Source organism: Chaetodon auriga, chromosome 17, assembly GCF_051107435.1.
Source record: "Chaetodon auriga isolate fChaAug3 chromosome 17, fChaAug3.hap1, whole genome shotgun sequence".
Classification (NCBI taxonomy): domain Eukaryota; kingdom Metazoa; phylum Chordata; class Actinopteri; order Chaetodontiformes; family Chaetodontidae; genus Chaetodon; species Chaetodon auriga.
Window position 1 is genome coordinate 667,052 of NC_135090.1, and position 20,936 is coordinate 687,987.

Consider the following 20,936-nt stretch of genomic DNA (forward strand, 5'->3'; position numbering starts at 1 on the left):
ACTACGTGACGGTTTTTACGTCATGGGCGGCGTTATTTCCTCGTTGTCGTTTAAACAAAATGGTGGAGAGCCGACCTTGCTTTTCTCGTCAAGGGCATAATGGCGTAGATCACATTTTGAAAAGTATTATTTTGAATGTTTCTATATATTAGTCGTGAAAGTATTGTGTATTTGTATTAGTAAAGATACACTAAAGAACATCGGCGCATTTAGTTGATTTAGCTGGGTTGTACTAATTCTTTGATCTATACAATTAGTTAATATTATTTCTTCAAAATGGCGACTGGTTTTTCTGTTAGGACCGTGATGGTCACATGCATTAGTCATATAATGCAACATTTTAACAATAATTTTCTCCAACGGACTAAAATAAACACAGTAAAATTATGTATAGATCAAATATATGTCAAATTTAAAAGATTTGTTAGTTATTCTATTTTGAGTTAATAGAAAAAACGCGTAATATAGCTGACACGTAACTTTCAATATCATCTTTCACCTTTCACCTATGACCCCACTGTGACTGAAAAAAATGGCTGCTTCTACCTATCGCACCGTGAGGGCTTTGTGCCATCTATCGCCTTCAATTTTACATCCATTACAACAGTATACGGTATTATATTTAATTGTAGTCATATACCCATCATTTGATCAATGTGTGTTATCAGCATGAACGAATGTTTTTATGTATTGAAGTCAGAAGAAATACTGGACTCTACCATATTGTTATGCTGTGCAGTTAGCTACCTAGCTAGTTAGCCGAGAGTAGCGGCACGGTGAAATGTACGGAAAAGAATCTCCCTTGTGTGACCTTAATTTAATAAGAATGTAATAATGTATAGGTTGGAATATACACTTGTTAGACCACAGGGCGTCGTATAATAATCGAGTGTGTTAATTACTTCGGCTTGACGCTACCTTCTATAAGTAACCTCGACAAAAACGTTTTTGGCATTAACGCAATAAGAAGTGCACGTGTCATAAGTTTACAAATAATGTAGCTAAGGTGTCCGAAAGACGTCATGCATCCATAACATTCAGCGTAACTCATTGTAGACTGAGATGACAGCAAGTAGGCAGTTACGAAGGTTGTGGGGATATTGTGATGATGATGGTGATAAGATGATTTTCGTTTACATTCAGTCCAGTGTGCAGAGGCTGCCGGTAAGAAGATGGCCGGGTCTCCCCCAATTTGTACTTCCTAGTCGTTTTTTCTGCAAAGGAGCATCACTCAAGGATAAGGATGAGGATGCGGCTCAGGTTGCTGAGGCTCTTTCCCACTACAAGGACAGACCCTGGGATTACCTGGAGAGTGAAGGTATGCATATAAAAAAAAAAGTCTCTTAGTTTGTAGATTTGGTTTTGCATTATATTCCTCTTTTCTCACAGAGTACATTGAGAGGTATGGAACCAATCCAGTGTGGGAAGGTTACAGAAGGAACCACAAAGGAGGCATTCCTCCACAGACGACACGCAAGACCTGCATTGTAAAACTTTTATTTCAATCCATTTAACATCTGTTCCATGCATCACATCTGTCATTTAAAGTAACTTTAATACTGTTTGTTTCTGTAGCGAGGAGACAAAATATGTGGCAACCCCTGTCCAATTTGTCGGGATCCAAACATCATTATCCATCATCAGGTGGGTTAGTATCTCACTCTAATTAAGCACACATACATCATTTAGCAACAATGCATTGCAGTATTTTCGTATAGTTCTATACTTCATCGAGGTCCAGGAGTCTATTGGTTTTTATTATAACCACTTTGCTTCTTTCTTTTTTTGTTTTATTCTTTCCTCTCCCATTTATCATTTCATCACCCCTGACATTATATATAAAGTATTTAAAATGAGAAAATTGAAGATACTACATGCACAGCAGTGCTTCTCTTCTGGGTGCCAGCTAGTAAAGCATAAACCACAGCAAACCAAAAAATCAACATTCTGGCACACACCAAGATACTAGGATTGACAACGAAAAAGGAACAAACTCCGCCTTTCACATGTTGCTTGATCAAAGTTGCTCTGTGCTTTATCGCCATCAGGTGTGCCTTTTAAATGATCAGGTGTTGATTAGGTTCACATACTCCAATACAAATGCACTTCAAAAATGAATAAATAAATAAATACATACATAAAAGGGATAGCAGTTTTAAAATAAAAAAAATAGAAGTATTACAGTTCCATCATCGTAAGGTAATGAGATACAATTAATGCTAGACTTCAAAATGTGGCAATTCCATCTCCAAAACAACAGAAAATGAGTAGATCCAGAATGCATACATTAGATACCATAAATATAGAGTACAAAGTGCACTAATTGCATCTTAATATTATACATATCAGAAACTAAGCAAAAAGTAGAAAAAATATATATTTGATGAAAGAGGACTCCGTACAAAATACAGAAAACATAATGCATCACAAATGTTGGGAGGATGTGAAAACTATTGAGAGTACAACCACTATTCCAAAAAAGTTGAGATGCTGTGTAAAATGTAAGTAAAACAGAATATGTTTAATGTTTTTCCTCATCAACTTAATTGATTTTTGTAAAATATATACTTATTCTGAATTTGATGCTAGTAACATGTTTCAAACAAGTTGGGACAAGAGCAATAAAAGACTGGGAAAGTTGTGGAATGCTCAAACACCTCTTTTGAACAGTCCACAGGTAAACAGGTTGTTTGGTAATGGGTGATAGTATCACAATTGGGTATGAAAGGGGCATCCTCAAGAGGTTCAGTCATTCACAAGTAAGGATGCTGTGTAAAATGTATTTAATATTCTATCTCTGTCAGTGATGAATTGTTCACTTCGGTTGTCTCAGCCAGATCAGTGGTACTCAACATTATTATTGTACCTCCCTTAACTGCCTTTTTAAATAATATTAGGGTGAGACTGTAGCTCTATAAGAGCTTTCTACTCCAAAAGTTAACATTAGAAGACTTGGATACAGGATTAGATTTAATTATAGAGGCAATATCACTTTCCACTAATTTGCTAAAAGTGGTTAAAATGGAATTAGGGGGCCCTGTCAGTTCAAAATCAGATGGATAAATAACCGTTTTGTTCTGGCTTTGTAGTATCCATCTGTGGGAGCTTTGGCTTCCTCTTCCTCCTCCTTGTACAGTTTTCTCTGGAAACTGTTTTGGACATTCTCTGCCCTTGCTTCTGACTCTGAAAAATGTTATTCTATAGAGAATTCACTTGTTTGTCCCTGGTCACTCATTTCCTCAACATGTGTCAGTAAATGCTCCCTGTTAACTAGCCACTATCCTAATTTGTCCCTAATTTGTTTCTAATAGTCCAGGTCCTGTTAGAAGTAGCTCCACCTCAAACAACAGAACTACTGCGACAGTAAAATGCTGTGCACAGATTCATATGTCAGTATTATTAATTATCAAATAATGTCAGAATCATTTTTCAGTCACAGGGAACATTCTACTGCATTAAGAGTATTCTTGATACCTTTTGGACATGCTTTTTGCTGATAATACGTCTGTGAGACTTAGCAGGACTAATACTTTTTATTATACTTAATTTTTACATTGTTGTATAGAAAGGATCTGAGTACTTCTTCCACCACTGTTAGACATACAGTCATGACAAAAGTATTGGCACCCCTCTGGAGTTGTTGGTTTTCTAGCAAAAGTTGCACACTTTTGGAGGTTTTTTGATGAAATAACCAAACCAGGATCATTTCAATAACTTAACACAACTAAAACAACAATTGTTTCCCCAAATTCAACACAAAATGCCACCAAATGCTACAGGAAATGAAAACTGCATGGTCAAAAGTATTGGCACCCCTTCACAACAAGTGTCTTTTGTACTGATAAAAGCACATTTCTCATTATCTCTAAATCACATTATTACAAATGTAAATGATCGAAGAGAGTTCCATAATGGTAAGTTTGATGGCAGAAATATTTGTTTTCAATAAAAATCTTATTAATTAGCCTTTTTTCTGGAATTAGATGATAAAATTGGGTAACAAAATCACAATTGGCATCAGCATACAGTGAAACTGAATGTGTATAGCTTTATCTTGAAACATTATGCAGTACAACTGATTGCCTCATTTCCACTCTTATGGTATGTTTACACTATATCTTGTCTTGTAGAATGTGAAATTGTTGGAGCAGTTCATTAGTCCTCATACTGGCATGGTGTACGATCCCACTCGAACTGGTAAGAAGACACCATGTCATCAAAGTGAGCACGTTTAATCCAGTTTATTACTAGGCTGCTCATGTGATGGTGTGCTGTCTCCAGGTGTGTGTATGAAACAGCAGAAGAAGCTAAATGAGGCAATCAACACAGCACAAGATCACGGTATGTAACACAAACCAAGATTTTATATGAAATAAGGAGGGATGTACAACCTTGATAATGAAAAGAAACAAAAGCTGGGACACCAAAAAAATAATGTCATAATTAGTTAACCCTTTTTGATATATACTCAGTTGAAAACAGTGCAAGGAGAGTATGTTTAATGTTTTGCCCAACTAATTTCATTGATTTTTGTAATTACTGAATTGTGTATGTATGTGTATTCTGAATTCCATGCCAGCAACATGTTTCAAACAAGGTAAGATAGGGGCAGCAAAACACTAGGAAAGTTGTGGAATGTTCAAAAAACAGCCGTTTGGAACATTCCACTGGTAAACAGGTTAATTAGTAACAGGTGGCATATTAAGGTTGATTGGGTTCTGTCGTTCACAAGCAAGGATGGGGTGAGGTTCACCACTTTGTGAAACACGATTGTATAAAGCAGTGATTCTTAATTGGTAGGGGGCCTTTGCCTGGGCAAAACAAAAGTGTTAAGAAAAAATCCTGTGCTTTTATTTCGAAGAGGATTTTTTTTTTTGCAACAGAGGCCTCTGTTTTTTCCTCGATTTGGCTTGTCATTGAGGGGTGATGGTGGGTCTCAAAGCCAGACCAGTTAAGAACCATTGGTGTAAAGAATAGTACTACCTGGCCTTGTGAAAACTTTCTACAACAGTTATCAGTAAACAGTTAATTTGTAAATTATTGCATTCTATTTTTTTTTATGCTTTCCCAACTTTAAAAAAAAAAAAAAGGATTGTACTATAGGCTGCCCCTTTGAGATCCTTTTATCATAACCCTAATATTGTAAGTATACCTTAATTCAGAGTAATAAAAATAATCTTATATTGACTTCTAGCCCAACTATTAAGCCCAATGTTAGGAAACTAAAATGTTTTAGTTTCTAAAAAGTATTTCAGGACTAAGGCAATAACAATGACAATTTACCCCCAGAAAATTAAGTGCTCATATCTCCAAATAGTCCACAACTGATTCAGGTTAGATGGAGCCACACCACCTGAGTTGAGAGGAAAAAAAACTGAAACTGACCTGGGAGATTTGAACAATCCCAGCAAATACAGTTGCCTGTTTAGAATTTTTAAGACCTCAGCAGACATTAAGGTAACAGAGGAGTAATTGGTATTGATTAGCAATACTTGACCCTTGCTGGTATGTTTATTTTGTGTAAAGAGCCAATAAAATATTACTGATAGAATTCTGGATGATTTTCTCTCTTTTTTTTTGCATTGTGGTATTGCTTCTATATGAGGGGACATGAGTAAGATAGCACACTATTTTAACATTTATTAAGCAAATATAAATACATATAAATAAATATAAAGAATTTAGTCTGCCCTGGTGGATTACCTGTTAAGAGAGTGCTGACTCATGGGACACTACTGAAATTCTTATGGGTTGGGTAGCAGCCTGTTGAGGCAGAACAAATCAGATTTCAGATCGAGTGAAGTCTTCCCACATCAAACTGAACGGATTTCTTTGTTGAAGGTATTAAAACTCACACTCACCCTCACACTAACACTCTCTGTCCTCTTTCAGGCTTACTTCCCTTTCAGATTCTATATGTGGAATTTTCAGGAGAGGATTTCTCCAATTCCCATGATGCTGTGGGGTCTACACCACGTCCCCAGTCCTTAACCTATGGTGACACCTGGTATAAATGGTACAGTGAAATAATGCCTGCTGAAAATGAAGTGGCTAAAGTCAAGAAGACATACAAGGCTTACTTAAAATGATGGAAACTACACAACCAGTGCTGTACATTGCGGTGATTTTGCTGCCATTAATGCAGTAACTATAGCTGTGTAGTCTTTGATTTGCCACACATATGTACATGTCTATTAGACAGTTTGAATTTCCACTGTTTTATTATACTACAGGTATGCAAATAAAAACGGCACAATGAAACTCATGATGAAAAATGTATTTTATTGTTGAGTTTTATTTGATATTTATCACAGATGATTATTCAAGACATTTTACCTCCCTCTATATTTATAGAACTTAATAGTTATTTTGAGACATTCTGACCGGTTCAGATGGAGTGTAGGTAGCATATGATTCAGGAACAGAGTGTAGCACAGTCATGTGTCCTGACAGCGACTGTGAGATCATGCATTGACCTTGTTGACCATAGTCTCTCCCAGGGCTTCCAGCACCTCGCGCTTGTAATCTTCAAAGTCTCCATCAATCTGGTTGACTGTACAGTCCTCTACTACCCACAGCTGGCACTGAGTCTCCGTGATGAGCCGTGCATCATGACTCACAATGATCACAGCTGGACAAGAAGGGAAAGAGCATTAATAGTGTTGACCCAACCAGTGCACTGGTGTTTTAAAGATGTAGTGGGGAGCTCCATCTATTGATTAATCATTGTAATGCAGTCTTAGCTGTTCAGTGTGTCTCTCTTCAGGCTTGACAATGTGCAATGTATGTCTCTAAACACTTTTAATATAGAGCCTGATCAAAACATTCTAGGATATCACCCAAATTTAGCTTATTACAGACATAGCTAGCAGTGAATTCATTATGAAAGCTCATTTCCACCAAGAAAATACAAAACATGAAATACTGGGAATGGCAAAAGTAGATTGCTAACAGAACTCTGGAATTTATGACATACCAAGTCAAAAATACAAGAGAGTACGTTAAAATAAACTATCTGTGATTTACCTCAATTTCAGTCATCAAGATACACAGCTTTAACTTCCTATGCAGTGGGAAAAACAGCGTAGGTTCAGTATCTTGCCCAAGGATACTTTGGCATGTGGACTGCCAAGGCCAGGGACCGAACCACCAACCCACCAAGAGGTGGACAACCGTTCTATCTCCTGAGCCACATTTAATGCTTTACCGCATCAAATTCAAACAAGTTAGGACCAAAGACTGGGAATGTTGTGGAATACACAAAAAATAATCTTTTGAAACATGCCACAGATAATCAGGTTAACTGGTACCAGGTGATAGTGTCATGATTGGGTATGAAAGGGGCATGTTTGAAATTCTCAGTCGTTAACGAGCACAGACGGGGTGTGGTTCACTATTTTGAGCAACACATTCTTTTATAAAAGATACTATTACATGGTCTTGGGAATACTTCATAAAACTGGAAATGGTATACAGTTTGTTTGCCAATGCTTGCATTCTGGGCCACTGTGTAAAATATAATTTGATTATGGTACAATTATTTTGGCATCTGGGTTTTACTATATTTTAAGTATATCATACTTAATAACATACTAGGAACTCACAGGTACTGTCAGTAAATGTGCCCCTGTGGTGCGATGCCCCCTGTACAAATGATTTTTTTTTTTGGTTTGTTTACTAATCCTAGGTTTTGACTTTGAGCCTAACTACATATTAGGAAACTAAAACAGTATTTCAGGACTAAAGCTGTATACAATAACAATGTCAATTTATTTCTACATTACTACATAGACATTCATAATTCATTCATCATATTCCAAGAGCATTTAAGTTCAACACTGCATTATTTATTGTGCAACCAGAGCAGCTTCAGTCTACGCATTTGTTCCTCTTTGCCTATATGTGGCACAGTAGCCTCAGTGTTTAAAGGCTGATCTTGTGACACGTAAATCAGATAGTGCTGTGGGCAAGACACTGAGCAAGACTACAGAGTGTTGACTACAGACAAAGAGAGATGGCTGAATAAGATCCACAGTAGCACATTTTAAAATTACTTTATTTTATCGGCTATCAGATAAGAAACAATAACATGCAATTTTTTCCCACTGTCGACCGATGTGTTTGGTTGAGGAGTAGGTAGAATTTCAGTTGGCCAAGATTTTCTTTGGTTGACTACAGCCCTAAATAGATCCTAAGAAAGGAACATATACTTCATTCTTTATTTATAAAGAACACCAATAAAATGTAAATTTGAGCACTGTGTCAGGGATTGTTTGACGCTGCCGTATGTGCTATGTGAAAATACACACACTATATAGTAAACCTTTACATAGTCAGCATATTAACTTTGCACATTAGAAGCAAAACATTATTCCCGTCATTCAAGTTGGGAGAGTGAAGATAATAGTATAATAACAGCCCATTTTTTGAAGGTAACATGTCTACTCTAGGAGGCAGAGAGAGACCAGAGTCTGCTCGTTCTTGTCAGAGAATAATCACAATTAGGGTGCTCCTCAACATTATCCTCAGTCTAAGACACATTCTCCTCTGTCACTTTTATCGTTATAATGCTGTGACAAAATCTCAAAAGATCTTTAACCTTTGCTAAGAGGTTCAGAAGGCTGCTGAGCAAGCTCTCATATGTTTTCCCCATTTACCCTCCCCCACAGCATGGGAAATACCAAAGTTCTCAAAGAAATTATGTCGTAAGAATTATCAGGGGTTCTTGACACTAATACAGGTATGGTTATGTTAGATCAAGGCCCAAAAGCATAGGGAAGTTTTTCGAAGATTATAAAATCACCCACAATAGTGACCTCAACACATCAGCCAAAACAGCCTAAACAAGTGTGTTAAATGTTCATATTTCTTCTTATGTTTTATAGAGCTAAAACAGCTTGGGGTCAAATAGACCTCAAAGAACACTGTACTCCTATTCAACATGTGTACAGGACATTGAAAATATACTATCATGTTACTGAGTGATGAGCAGTTGGCATCTTGCCTCCAGTGTATGTGTATGTGAGTGCAGGCTCAAGCTGTCAAGTGCTTTGAGTGGTCAGTAAGACCAAAAAGGTGCACGCACACAGTGAGCATACCAAACCGGTCTTCTTACCTCCTTTGTATTCATTGACGGCTTCTGATAAGGCATCAATTGACTCAATGTCCAAATTGTTGGTGGGTTCATCCTATGAGAGAAAAAGAAGTAGATTAGTCATTGAATTAACTCTGGTAGTACAAAAGTGTGGATAAAAGGCTTGGTGCCCCTACCAAAATCAGTACATCAGGATGCCGACATGCCAGTTCAGCAAACACTACTCTGGCCTTCTGACCACCTATTAAAGATAAAATCCAAACACAATGTTAGAAAATGTCTCCTTCATGTACACAACAATTTAATGGTTCAGGTTCATACCGGACAGCTGGGAGATCTGAATGGTGTGGGCATGGCTCTCAAGGCCAAATCGTCCCAGGCACTTCCTGCCGTCCTGGTAGGGAAGGTTGAAGTTCCTCATCAGGTACTCTGTGGCGGTCTCCTCCATGTTTAACTGTTCAGCATACTGCTGGTTGAAGAAACCCACTTTCTGTAGGCAGACAAAACACCCCAGTTACAGCTTTTCTTCATGTAAACAATACTCTGGAGTTACTAAAAAGTGTTTTCCGTCTAACCATGTGTTCACACTGTGAAAGATGGTCTGTACATTTCAGAAAGAACAGAACACAACTCCACAGGCAGCCCTGCTCGTGTCTGAATGAACAATCTGTGTTGAAAGTCAATGTCTTCCTAGATTTGCCCTTTTTTTGTCTCAATGAAGAGTGACATCTAAAGGCAGTTTAGGCAGATATTGGCCACTCCACCCTGAGGAAATTTGCCAATGCTCCACTATGAATGTACATCATCCATGTTAGCTGTGGCTTTCTGGATTGCGAGAGTTCAGTTGTCCAACAACTAGTTCTCATTTTTTGCCCATTATGTATATTAAAAGAAAATACTGAAATAAGTAACAGGGATACTGCACCATACATGTATTGGACCATGATTTTTTGTTCAGGCAGATGCAGACACAGTTTCACACTGTATACATAAAGAAATTACAGGTAGATGTAGATAGACAGTAGCTTGAATAAAATAGCAAGTGATAGGGGTGAAGTCATTGGACTTGAAAAATTCCTAGAATACTGCTTCACTGGACAGGAAATTTTGTCACTATCAGCCGATGGACAATTCTGCAGAAAGCCTCTCTTGGGTCCACCTCTTTGAAAGCCTTACTGTTTTCTAAATTGCCATTCATGCAGCCTATTTCTAGCTTCACTTTCAGCCCTGTCGTTTTGCACTCAGTTAAAATCTGGATTCAGTTTAGAAGATCCTCCTCCCTTCGGGGCCTATAGCAGGCTGCACCTATCACAAAAAGACCATGTTTGCTCCGCCACTGATGGATACAGCTTTTGGTACATGGTCTTGAAAGTGTATGGTTACAGTCTGATCACTATATTGATTACAGTTTTGTCTATTTCAAGCAGTTAGTACAGAAATGTAATATTTCCACATCACATTTTTATAGGTACTTGCAGCTTCTCAACTTGAACTCGAACTTGGATTGTTTTCCATCATGCCCTCCTGCTTTCCGATTAGATTCAATTTTTAACTGTAAATCTGTTAAAAATGGGATATAAGCATCACGACTCTACACATCCCATTCGTTTTGTATTATCTTTATATATATATAGCAATCTGGTTATGTATATTACCTGTACTAGTAAAATGTGTGTGTCTGGTATTTGAGGAATAGGATGGGAGGAAGTGGTTTAGGTTCTTGTTCTGATGGAATTGTGTTGTAATATGAAAAAGAAAATAAAAAACCTTGATCAAATAAGAAAACACAGTTACAAGTGACATTTTTGGCAAAGATATAATGTACAAATACATTTGCATACCTGCTTTGTGTCTCCACCTCACAATTTGATATTACAAGCAGCAGGTTTGAACAGGCTACAGCTACAGTTTTTTCTATTGAAAAGAGCTGGCAGCACACTCAAACTGTCAACAGCCCAACTTCTCCAATCAACACAGAGGTACACTGGTACAGCTACTTTTATCATAATTACTGTGACTTTGTTTCATGAATACTAGTTTCATCTGGCAAATACATCTTATGCTTGAAAGGCTATAGGAATCTGTCTGACAGCTACACCCCACCATTAGCTCTAAACTCTTGGGTCATGTTAAGGCAATGCTGGAAATCAATGCAAGAAAAATACATATTTTGTCAGACCAAAACCTTGTCACTACAGACACTGTGTCCAGAGGCTTCTGGCCCTACCCATAGTTGGTCACAATAGAGTGACAGTGAGTCATTCAACTAAGTTACTCACCAAGCGATGATTCTTCCTCATCTCACCTTTAGTCTAAACAAAGAAACATTCTGTCAATTCAGCAGTACTTACATTTTTCACAAAATATATTTTTGAATATTTTCACACATACAGGATTTAATTTTCCAGTGAGCAGCAGCAGCAGGGTACTCTTCCCAACACCATTGGGTCCAACTATACAAACTAGAGGAAGGAAGAAGCAGTCATGTCAGAATTGAAATAAACACTGGGAACAGCGAATGATGGGGAAAGTACATCATAATGTGATGTTGGTCAGCAGCAGACTGAACAAACCACATCAACAATGGATGGAAGTTTGACAGAGAAACCAATATATGATGGAGCAGGTATTGCTTCTGAAATGGTCTTAACATTAATAATACACCATCCCTCCTGAGTGCTTCCCTTTGCATTGCAAAATCAGTAGTTCTCAAGAAAGATATTCTGGTGTCAACAAGGGGGTGATTCAGTACTGATTTGACCCCTAGTGGATATACTTTTTAACCCTCCATGGATACATTAAATACACAGGTAAATATGTGAACAATGCCACTTATGTTATAGTTGTTTGTTGCATTTGCCTCAACGTTCTCAGTGTTACTCTAAAATTATAATAGAAGCAGCATACTTACTCCTGGAGTCCATGTCAATACCAAAGTCCACGTTTTTGAAGAGGGATTTCTGACCCTCATAGCCAAAGTCAACACCTGTATAGGAGAGAAACCACAAAGTCAAAATGTTGCACAAATTTTAAGCCAGTTTCCAAATCCAAATGTTTTCATTCGCCACTAGTGTCACTCACAAGGACCTGATGACGATATTAAACAAGCAACAGTAACTCTGGTATATATACACATACACACACACACACACACACACACACACACACAAACAAACAAACAAACAAACAAACAAACAAAATGGAATTTATTGTCAGCTGACAAAATGAAGAGAGGTCTGTAAAAATTGTACCTTGCCAGATTAGAGGATGTAATGCTGCTGTTATCTGATATACATCCTATATATCCATGTGCACCCATCAAGCTCAATTTCATATTTGGGACAGTCAGTTGTCTCCTGTACTACTAAAACACTTTCTGTGTAGTTCTGAAAAATAGCCCTGCGCACTGGGCTGATGCAGCAGTCTGCAAATATTCTTACTATGCAGTCCCAGTATGGGTGGTGAGAGGGGGGGTGGGTTTGGGAAGGTGAACTTGACAGTGTACTCTTTGGGTCTCTTGAGCAGCTCTGTGACTTCCTGGCTCTCCTCCTCCTGACCTCCCTTCTTCTTGCCCTTCTGCTGCTTTCTGGTCAGGGCCTCCTTAGTTTGTTTCTCCTGAGAGGAAACATTTCTTTAAAAAAATGGTGTCAGACACAAAACCAACATGAGACCAAGAGAATGTTTTTTCTTTAAATTCTGGTTGTTTGTTTTGGGCCCAGCTTTTAGATTCATGAAACTGTACCCTGACCAGCCATACTCACAGCCTGTTTGGTTGACTTGCCACCAGCTTTCAGCTCTTTGAGTTTCTTTTCCTGCTTGTCATACTGTTTCTGCAGTTCTTTCTGCTTCTGCACATACATCTTCTTGAAGGTCACTTCAATAAAAGCAAAATGTAAAAAAAAGCACTAAGTCATTTCATAATAATAATCATTGCTGGGCTTTTGTAATCTCCTATTAGGTCTCTGTATTTCAGCAAAGTAATTATTGAAAGTTTACTCCATTCCAACTAAGAGAGCTACAAAAATACACCATAGAATTGCTGGGCAAATAGTAAATTTCAACAAAAGTTTATACAGTGCATTTGGAAAGTATTCACACCCATTCACTTTCCCCACATTTTATTATGTTACAACCTTTTAAAATAAAATAAAAAATAAAAAATAAAATACCCCATAATGACAAAGTGAAAAAGGGTTATTAGAAATTTTTGCAAATTTATTAAAAATAAAACTGAAATATCGCATGTTCGAAATGTACGATCATGGACGAAAGTATTGGCACCCCTCTAGAAGTGTTGGTTTTCTAGCAAAAGTCGCACACTTCTGGAGGTTTTTTGATAAAATAACCAGGATCATTTCAATAACACAACTAAAACAACAATTGGTTTCCCCAGATTCAACACAAAATGCCACCAAAATGCTGCGGGAAATGAAAACTGCATGGTCAAAAGTATTGGCACCCCTTCACAACAAGTGTCTTTTGTACTGATAAAAGCACATTTCTCATTGTTAGAATCTTGTGTTAAGGTTATGGGTAGTCAGACTTCAGCTCTGGTGGCATCACTGACAAATATCAGTCCATTTCTAAAGGACAATAGGCTCCAGTTGACTAACATTACAGTTCAAGATTCAAGATTCAAGATTGCTTTTATTGTCATTGAGCATGGCAATGAAATTTTCGTTGCATCCCCGTGTGAAAAAGAAAAGACAATAAAATAAGATAAAATAAAATAAGATGAAACACATCCAGATAAAATAAACTCACAGATAACATAAATTCACAAATAAGATAAACTTAAAGGACATAAAAAGTCAGCATTTAAAACGTATATACAATATACATACATAAATGCAATGGTAAATATACATAAAATGCAATGGTAGTGTGTATACTTAAATGTTAAGTACACAGAGGTGCGAGTGTGCAAAAGAAGTGTTCTCACAGTCTCTCCCTCCAATTGGTGGGAGTGACTGTGTGTGGCTATGTGGGGGGGAATGTGTATTTGGCAGTGGGGGTGTGAGACGGCGGGGGAAGGGGTGTGTGTGTGTGTGTGACTGCGGGGGGGGGGGGGGGGGGGTGAGTGTGTGGGTGTTGCTGCAGGGTGGTGAGGTGTGTGTGAGGTGCTGCAGGGGGTGACAGCTCTGGGGAAGAAGCTGTCCCTCAGTCTGTTGGTGGTTGTTCGTATAGTCCTGTACCGCTTTCCTGATGGAAGCGGTACAAACAGTCTGTGGCCCGGGTGGCTGGGGTCCGTGGCGATGGATCTTGCCCTCTTCTTGACCCGGCCTGCATATATAGAGTCCAGGTCAGGAAGGAGGCAGCCCACGATGCCTTGTGCAGTTTTTACCACCCGTGCCAGTTGTTTCCTCTCCTGTGCCGTGCAGCTGCCATACCACACTGTCACACTGAGGCAGAGGATACTCTCGATCGTGGCCCTGTAAAAGTTCATGAGCAGCCGAGAGGAAAGTCCAGCCCATTTCAGTTTCCTGAGGAAGAAAAGCCTTTGTTGTGCCTTCTTCACCAGGCGGGAGGTGTTCATAGACCAGGAGAGGTCAGATGTGATGTGGAGGCCCAGGAACTTGATGTTGTCCACACGCTCCACCACTTCTCCGTCCATGAGGAGGGGGGCGTGATCCGTCTTCCTGAACCTCCTAAAGTCCACAATGACCTCCTTGGTCTTCCCTGTGTTCAGAACCAGGTTGTTGGCTGAACACCACTGGGTGAGCTGGTGAATCTCCTCTCTGTAGTGGGTCTCGTTGTTGTCTGAGATGAGACCCACTACTGTAGTGTCATCCGCGAACTTCACGACTGTGTTCGTGGGGTGGATGGCAGCACAGTCATGTGTGAACAGGGTGAAGAGGGCTGGGCTGAGCACACAACCCTGTGGCGTGCCCGTGCTGAGGACCAGAGGGGATGATGTTGTGTTCCCTATTCTCACCACCTGAGGCCTGTTGGTGAGAAAGTCTCCAATCCAGTGGCACAGTGACGCAGGCAGACCCACCGCGTGTAGCTTCAGCGCCAGCTTGTCTGGGATGACGGTGTTAAAAGCTGAGCTGAAGTCAACAAATAGCATCCTGACATAGGTGTTGGGCTGCTGCAGATGGGTCAGGGCTGTGTGCAGGGTGATGGAGACAGCATCCTCTGTAGACCGATTCCCTCTGTAGGCAAACTGAAGGCTGTCTAGGTCCGAGGGGATGAAGTCTCTGATGTACCTGAGAAGAATCCGTTCAAAGCACTTCATGATTACCGGGGTTAGGGCAACAGGCCGGTAATCGTTCAGGCAGGTGGCGGACGTCTTCTTAGGCACCGGTATGATGGTGGAGGACTTGAGGCACTCAGGAACCATGGACAGCTGCAGGGACAGATTGAAAATGTCCAGGAACACTCCTGCTAGCTGGTCAGCACATGTTCTCAGTGTCTGGCCTGACACCTTATCCGGTCCTGTAGCTTTGCGGGTGTTGATCCTCCTCAGGGTGGATGTCACCTGGTGCTGCTGTAGGACGAGGGGCTGGTGCTGCTCCTCCAGCCTGGGTAGATTTGTAGCTTCTCTACTGCCTGATGTGTCAAAGCGGGCAAAGAAGCTGTTTAAGGTGTCAGGCAGAGTGGGGTCGTGGCTGGCGAGCTGAGTGCTGGACTTGTAGTCTGTCATGGTTCTGATGCCTCTCCACATGTTCCGGGGGTTGTTGTTATTGAAGTGGTCTTCAATTTTCTGTTTATGCCGGAGCTTGGCCTGCTTAATTCCTTTCTTCAGCTCTGCTCGAGCCCTGCTGTAAGCCAGCCTATCTCCAGATCTGTAGGCGGTGTCCCGGGCTTTCAGCAGGGACCGTACTGTGCCGTCCAGCCATGGTTTCTGGTTGGGAAACACTGTGATGGTCTTAACAGGGAGGACAGCATCAGTGCAGAACTGAACGTAGGACAATACAGATGATGTATACTCCTCCAGGTCTGCCCCTTCACTGAACACACTCCAGTCTGTGTGCTCAAAGCAGTCCTGAAGTGCAGACGAGGCCTCCACAGTCCATACCTGTATTGTCCTGGTGGTTGGCTTTGTTCAATTGATTTCTATGGAAGGCACGATGTATTTTCCAAGGATTTTCAAATATTTGAATGAATCTACCTCGTTTTCCTCGTCCATACATACTGCTGTTGCATAGGCATGAACAGAACAGAATACTGAACCAAAACCATATAAATGAGTGACAAAAGGTTTGGCAGTTAATTCTATAGAGCAACGGAACAAAACTAGAACTTTTTCAGCCTCCTGACCAGTGGTTATGTCTGGAGGATGAAGAATGAAGAATACCCTGAAAGGTGCACCATGCTTAGATGCTCTAGGGCTATTTTGCTTCGTCTGGCACTTTAAATCAGTAAAAGGCGAGGGAGAAGATTGATTTATTGAAATATTGAGGAGAAAACATCATGCCTTCCATAAAAGTCAATTGAACTGTAATGTTAGTCAACTGGAGCTTATTGTCCTTTAGAAATGGACTGATAGTTGTCAGGAAAGCTACCAGAGCTGAAGTTGACTACCCATAACCTTAACACAAGATTCTAACAATGAGAAATGTGCTTTTATCAGTACAAAAGACACTTGTTGTGAAGGGGTGCCAATACTTTTGACCATGCAGTTTTCATTTCCCACAGCATTTTGGTGGCATTTTGTGTTGAATTTAGGGAAAGTTGTTTTAGTTGTGTTAAGTTATTGAAATGATCCTGGTTTGGTTATTTTATCAAAAAACCTCCAAAAGTGTGCGACTTTCAGAAAACTTTCGAAAACCAACACTTTGTCCATGACTAAGTATTCACACCCTTTGCTATGACACACAAAATTGAGCTCAGGTGTATCCTGTTTCCACTGATCATCCTTGAGATGTTTCTACAACTTGATTGGAGTCCACCTGTAGATTCAATTGATTGGACATGATTTGGAAAGGCACACACCTGTCTTTATAAGGTCTCACTGTTGACAGTACATATCAGAGCAGAAACCAAGCCACGAAGTCAAACGAATTGTCTGTAGACCTCCGAGACAGGATTGCATCGAGGCACAGACCTGGGGAAGGGTACAAAAAAATTTCCGCAGCACTGAAGGTCCCAAAGAGCACAGTGGTCTCCATCATTCAACAAGGACAACCATCTCTGCAGCACTCCACCAATCAGGCCTTTATAGTAGAGTGGCCAGACAGAAGCCTCTACTCAGTAAAAGGCACATGACAGCCCGTCGAGAGTTTGCCAAAAGGCAACTAAAGGACTCTCAGACGATGAGAAACAAGATTCTCTGGTCTGATGAAATCAAGATTGAACTCTTTGGCCTGAATGCCAAGTGTCACGTCTGGAGGAAACCAGGCACCTCTCATCACCTGGCTAATACCATCCCTACGGTGAAGCATGGTGGTGGCAGCATCATGCTGGGAGTAACTGGAAGACTAGTCAGGATCGAGGGAAAGATGAACGGAGCAAAGTACAGAGAAATCCTTGATGAAAATCCGCTCCAGAGTGCTCAGGACCCCAGACTGGGGCGAAGGTTTACCTTCCAACAGGACAACGACCCTAAGCACACAGCCAAGACAACAAAGGACTGGCTTCGGGACTAGTCTTTGAATGTCCTTCAGTGGCCCAGCCAGAGCCCAGACTTGAACCCGACTGCATCTCTGGAAAGACCTGAAAATAGCTGTGCAGCGACACTCCCCATCTAACCTGACAGAGCTTGAGAGGATCTGCAGAGAAGAATCCGAGAAATAACCCAAATACAGGTGTGCCAAGCAAGTAGTGTCATACCCAAAAAGACTTGAGGCTGAAATCATTGCCAAGGGTGCCTTAACAAAGTACTGAGTAAAGGGTGTTAATACTTGTGTGCATGCAATGTTTCAGTGCTGCAGAAATTTTTTTGAACCCTTCCCCAGATCTGTGCCTCGACACAATCCTGTCTCGGAGGTCTACAGACAATTCCTTTGACTTCATGGCTTGGTTTCTGCTCTGATATGTACTGTCAACAGTGGGACTTATATAGACAGGTGTGTGCCTTTCCAAATCATGTCCAATCAATTGACTTGACTACAGGTGGACTCCAATCAAGTTGTAGAAACATCTTAAGGATGATCAGTGGAAACAGGATACACCTGAGCTCAATTTTAAGTGTCATAGCAAAGGTTGTGAATACTTATGTCATGCTATATTTCAGTTTTTTATTTTTAATACATTTGCAAAAAATTCTAAAACCCCTCTTTCATTTTGTCATTATGGGCTATTGTGTGTAGATTGATGAGAGAAAAAAGGAATTTAACATAACAAAATATGGGGAAAGTGAAGGGGTGTCAATACTTTCTGAATGCACTGTACAGAATAATGTGGGCTGAATTTCAGATCCATTTAGGCAGACATTTTCCTACTTGGGTAAAATTAACTCTTAGCTAAAACAGGAAAGTAAGCTGACAAACAAAATGGAGTCAAATGATAGTCCTAGTGGGAAATTAATTGATTTTAAGAGTTATCTTAAACACAGTACATATCACCAATCTAAAAGGATACTTACAGTAGTTCCCTCTGTAGTAGTACAGTTTCTGGTTGTCTAAGTGGATAATATCTGTGCACACATCATCAAGGAAACTCTGGTCATGGGAAACTATAAGGAGAGTCTTCTTCCAGCCTTGAAGGTAGCTGTAAGTGGAAAAGAGAATATACACATCTCTCTGAAAGACCAGCACAGACAATTGCTACAACTATATAGAGCAATATCAAATCATTTGCCTTATTATCACTGCAGCCAAATGACCAAGCTTTCTGTAGCAGATGGAAGCAGATCATCAATGAACAAGACTAAAGACTGTTTTAAGAGTGCCAACAATTGTGTGTTGTAACAAGTTTGGAGGCTGTCATCAAAGTCAAAAAATTACTCACTTCTGAAAGCCAACAGACTCCTCCTCTCCATTTTCAAAAAAATCATTTAAGACTCACCTGTTCAACACTACTTTCCATCCCTGATAGTCTCTTCCACCTATATCCTATTTATTCTTTTTCCTTATTACGTAATTATTTGTTATTCTTGCGAAATGTCTTTGTGTACCCTGAAAAGCGCTATATAATGTATTATTATTATTATTATTATTATTATTATTATTATTATTATTATTATAAAACAGAGGCCAAAAATACAGACGGCCCATCCACTATATATATATCTTTGTTGGTGTTCCATGTCCACAAGTAACATTTCAGAAGTAAAGTGTTCGTTTTTCAGCAGCCACATTTATATAAGATAGACTTTATTTATCCCACAATGTGAATTTCCCCCCATTGTGGGATAAATAAAGTCTATCTTATCTTATCTTATATCATTCATTTATAGGTTAGAGGTGTTTTGCTGACATATTTTCTTTTTGACAAGTACAAATACAAGAATGAAAAAGAACTTTATACTTCTTCAGTTTTCTGACAACAGAGAACAACTATATGGTCAATTTAGCTGCACTGAAACAAGGTGAGAGTGACCACAGAGAGTGGGAGGGGGTCAAAAAGCTGCTTCATACTTGTTGAGCCAGATTACAGCATTCAGGTCCAGGTGGTTGGTGGGTTCATCCAGCATCAGTAGAGTGGGTTCCATGAACAGAGCTCTGTGTGTACAGATGGTGTGAGTGAAAAAGAACTTTAACAGATTTACATTGGACCAGTTCCATTCATGAAGTGTGCACTGGGCATACCTGGCGAGGGAGACTCTCATTCTCCACCCTCCAGAGAACCTCTTGGTGGGTCTGTTCTGCATCTCAGGAGTAAATGACAGACCAGCCAGGATCCTTCTTGCCTTGGCCTCAGCTGCTGCAGCTCCAATTGCCCTCAGCTCTTCATAGACCTGTTAAGGAGGAGAAACGCAGACATTGGTCAAGAAACAAAAGCAGTCAGATGATCAGGCAGGTTGTTAACAATCCAAAAGTTTATTCAGATTATCAAATCCACTTTTTTGGGCATAAAAAATAGAAGTTGAATGCACCTGAAATGTCACTGATCCCTTATTGCAAAGGAAAACGCACAATTACTGCAATGACAGTACATTGAGACTGAACCACGAAGTCCATCTGTAAACTCCGAGTGTGTAAGAGAGTACATACATACCTAGGTGATGGGGGCTTCTCAGATTTAACAGCTTTTTTTTTTTATCTGCACTTGAAATGAAATCATCACCAATTCTGAAATATTATGATTATCTCTATCTACCTAATTAATTAATGTGCAGTTACAGTTAGCTTACTGTCTTCAGTTAGGATACTGTCTTATGTTTCCTTCCATGCCAGGTCCTCCTCTGTATGAAATATGTAGGCCATGATGTGGCAACATGGTATGTTGAATAGCCTAGGTCGTAGTAGACTCACAAATTGCATTTAAAACAGATGACTATTATGAGTATGCTTAATGATTACGTTGAAGTGTAATGTCACCATCAGCACCTTTAGGACGCTGTATTTAGCCTACAAATTTATAGGCTTGCGATAGTCCTCTTTATTCTTCCCAGCATAAAGCAATTTCAGTGTTATTAATTTGTGCTCTTTCTGTCTGTCTTTATTTTAGAGGAAGCATTCCAGTGTCTTGCAAAGAGCAGAAATGGCATCAGATGATGGTGGTGAACTAAAGCTTGGTTTAGGCTTCTGCGTCGCGGCGACGCCGTACCTACGCCGTCGACGCAGACCCCTACGCGGACCCTACGCCGTAGCCTGACGCGCGCCTCCAAAAAATCCTGACTACGCGTCGCGTCGACGCGTAGTGACGTGAACGTCGAGGACTGTGATTGGTCCGTTCAGAACGTAATTTTCGGTTCAGTCGCAGCCCTATGGTCGCAGCACAACAACACCGCCAT

The 20,936-nt window shown here is 40.0% G+C and overlaps 2 protein-coding genes across 3 annotated transcripts in view; one reads left to right on the forward strand and one right to left on the reverse strand.

Annotated features, from left to right (window-relative positions):
* The first annotated feature begins 504 nt into the window (after positions 1-504).
* Positions 505-6,279, forward strand: mrps18b (mitochondrial ribosomal protein S18B). Its single transcript, XM_076753697.1, has 7 exons — positions 505-613; positions 1,144-1,318; positions 1,390-1,487; positions 1,576-1,644; positions 4,131-4,197; positions 4,282-4,341; positions 5,893-6,279. Exons 1-7 carry the CDS (start codon positions 533-535, stop codon positions 6,087-6,089), a joined length of 747 nt encoding a protein of 248 aa, XP_076609812.1. The 5' UTR covers positions 505-532; the 3' UTR covers positions 6,090-6,279.
* Positions 6,263-20,936, reverse strand: part of abcf1 (ATP-binding cassette, sub-family F (GCN20), member 1) — a 47,004-nt gene continuing 32,330 nt past the window's right edge. For both annotated transcript variants that reach the window (XM_076753695.1, XM_076753696.1), the window contains 12 exons: positions 19,789-19,937; positions 19,618-19,701; positions 18,624-18,748; positions 12,856-12,968; positions 12,535-12,709; positions 12,006-12,080; positions 11,486-11,556; positions 11,374-11,406; positions 9,416-9,584; positions 9,271-9,335; positions 9,116-9,188; positions 6,263-6,631 (listed from right to left, as the gene is read on the reverse strand). In XM_076753695.1, coding sequence (XP_076609810.1) covers positions 6,465-6,631; positions 9,116-9,188; positions 9,271-9,335; positions 9,416-9,584; positions 11,374-11,406; positions 11,486-11,556; positions 12,006-12,080; positions 12,535-12,709; positions 12,856-12,968; positions 18,624-18,748; positions 19,618-19,701; positions 19,789-19,937 — 1,299 coding nt within the window. In that variant the 3' untranslated portion in view covers positions 6,263-6,464. The remainder of the gene's footprint in view (positions 6,632-9,115; positions 9,189-9,270; positions 9,336-9,415; positions 9,585-11,373; positions 11,407-11,485; positions 11,557-12,005; positions 12,081-12,534; positions 12,710-12,855; positions 12,969-18,623; positions 18,749-19,617; positions 19,702-19,788; positions 19,938-20,936) is intronic.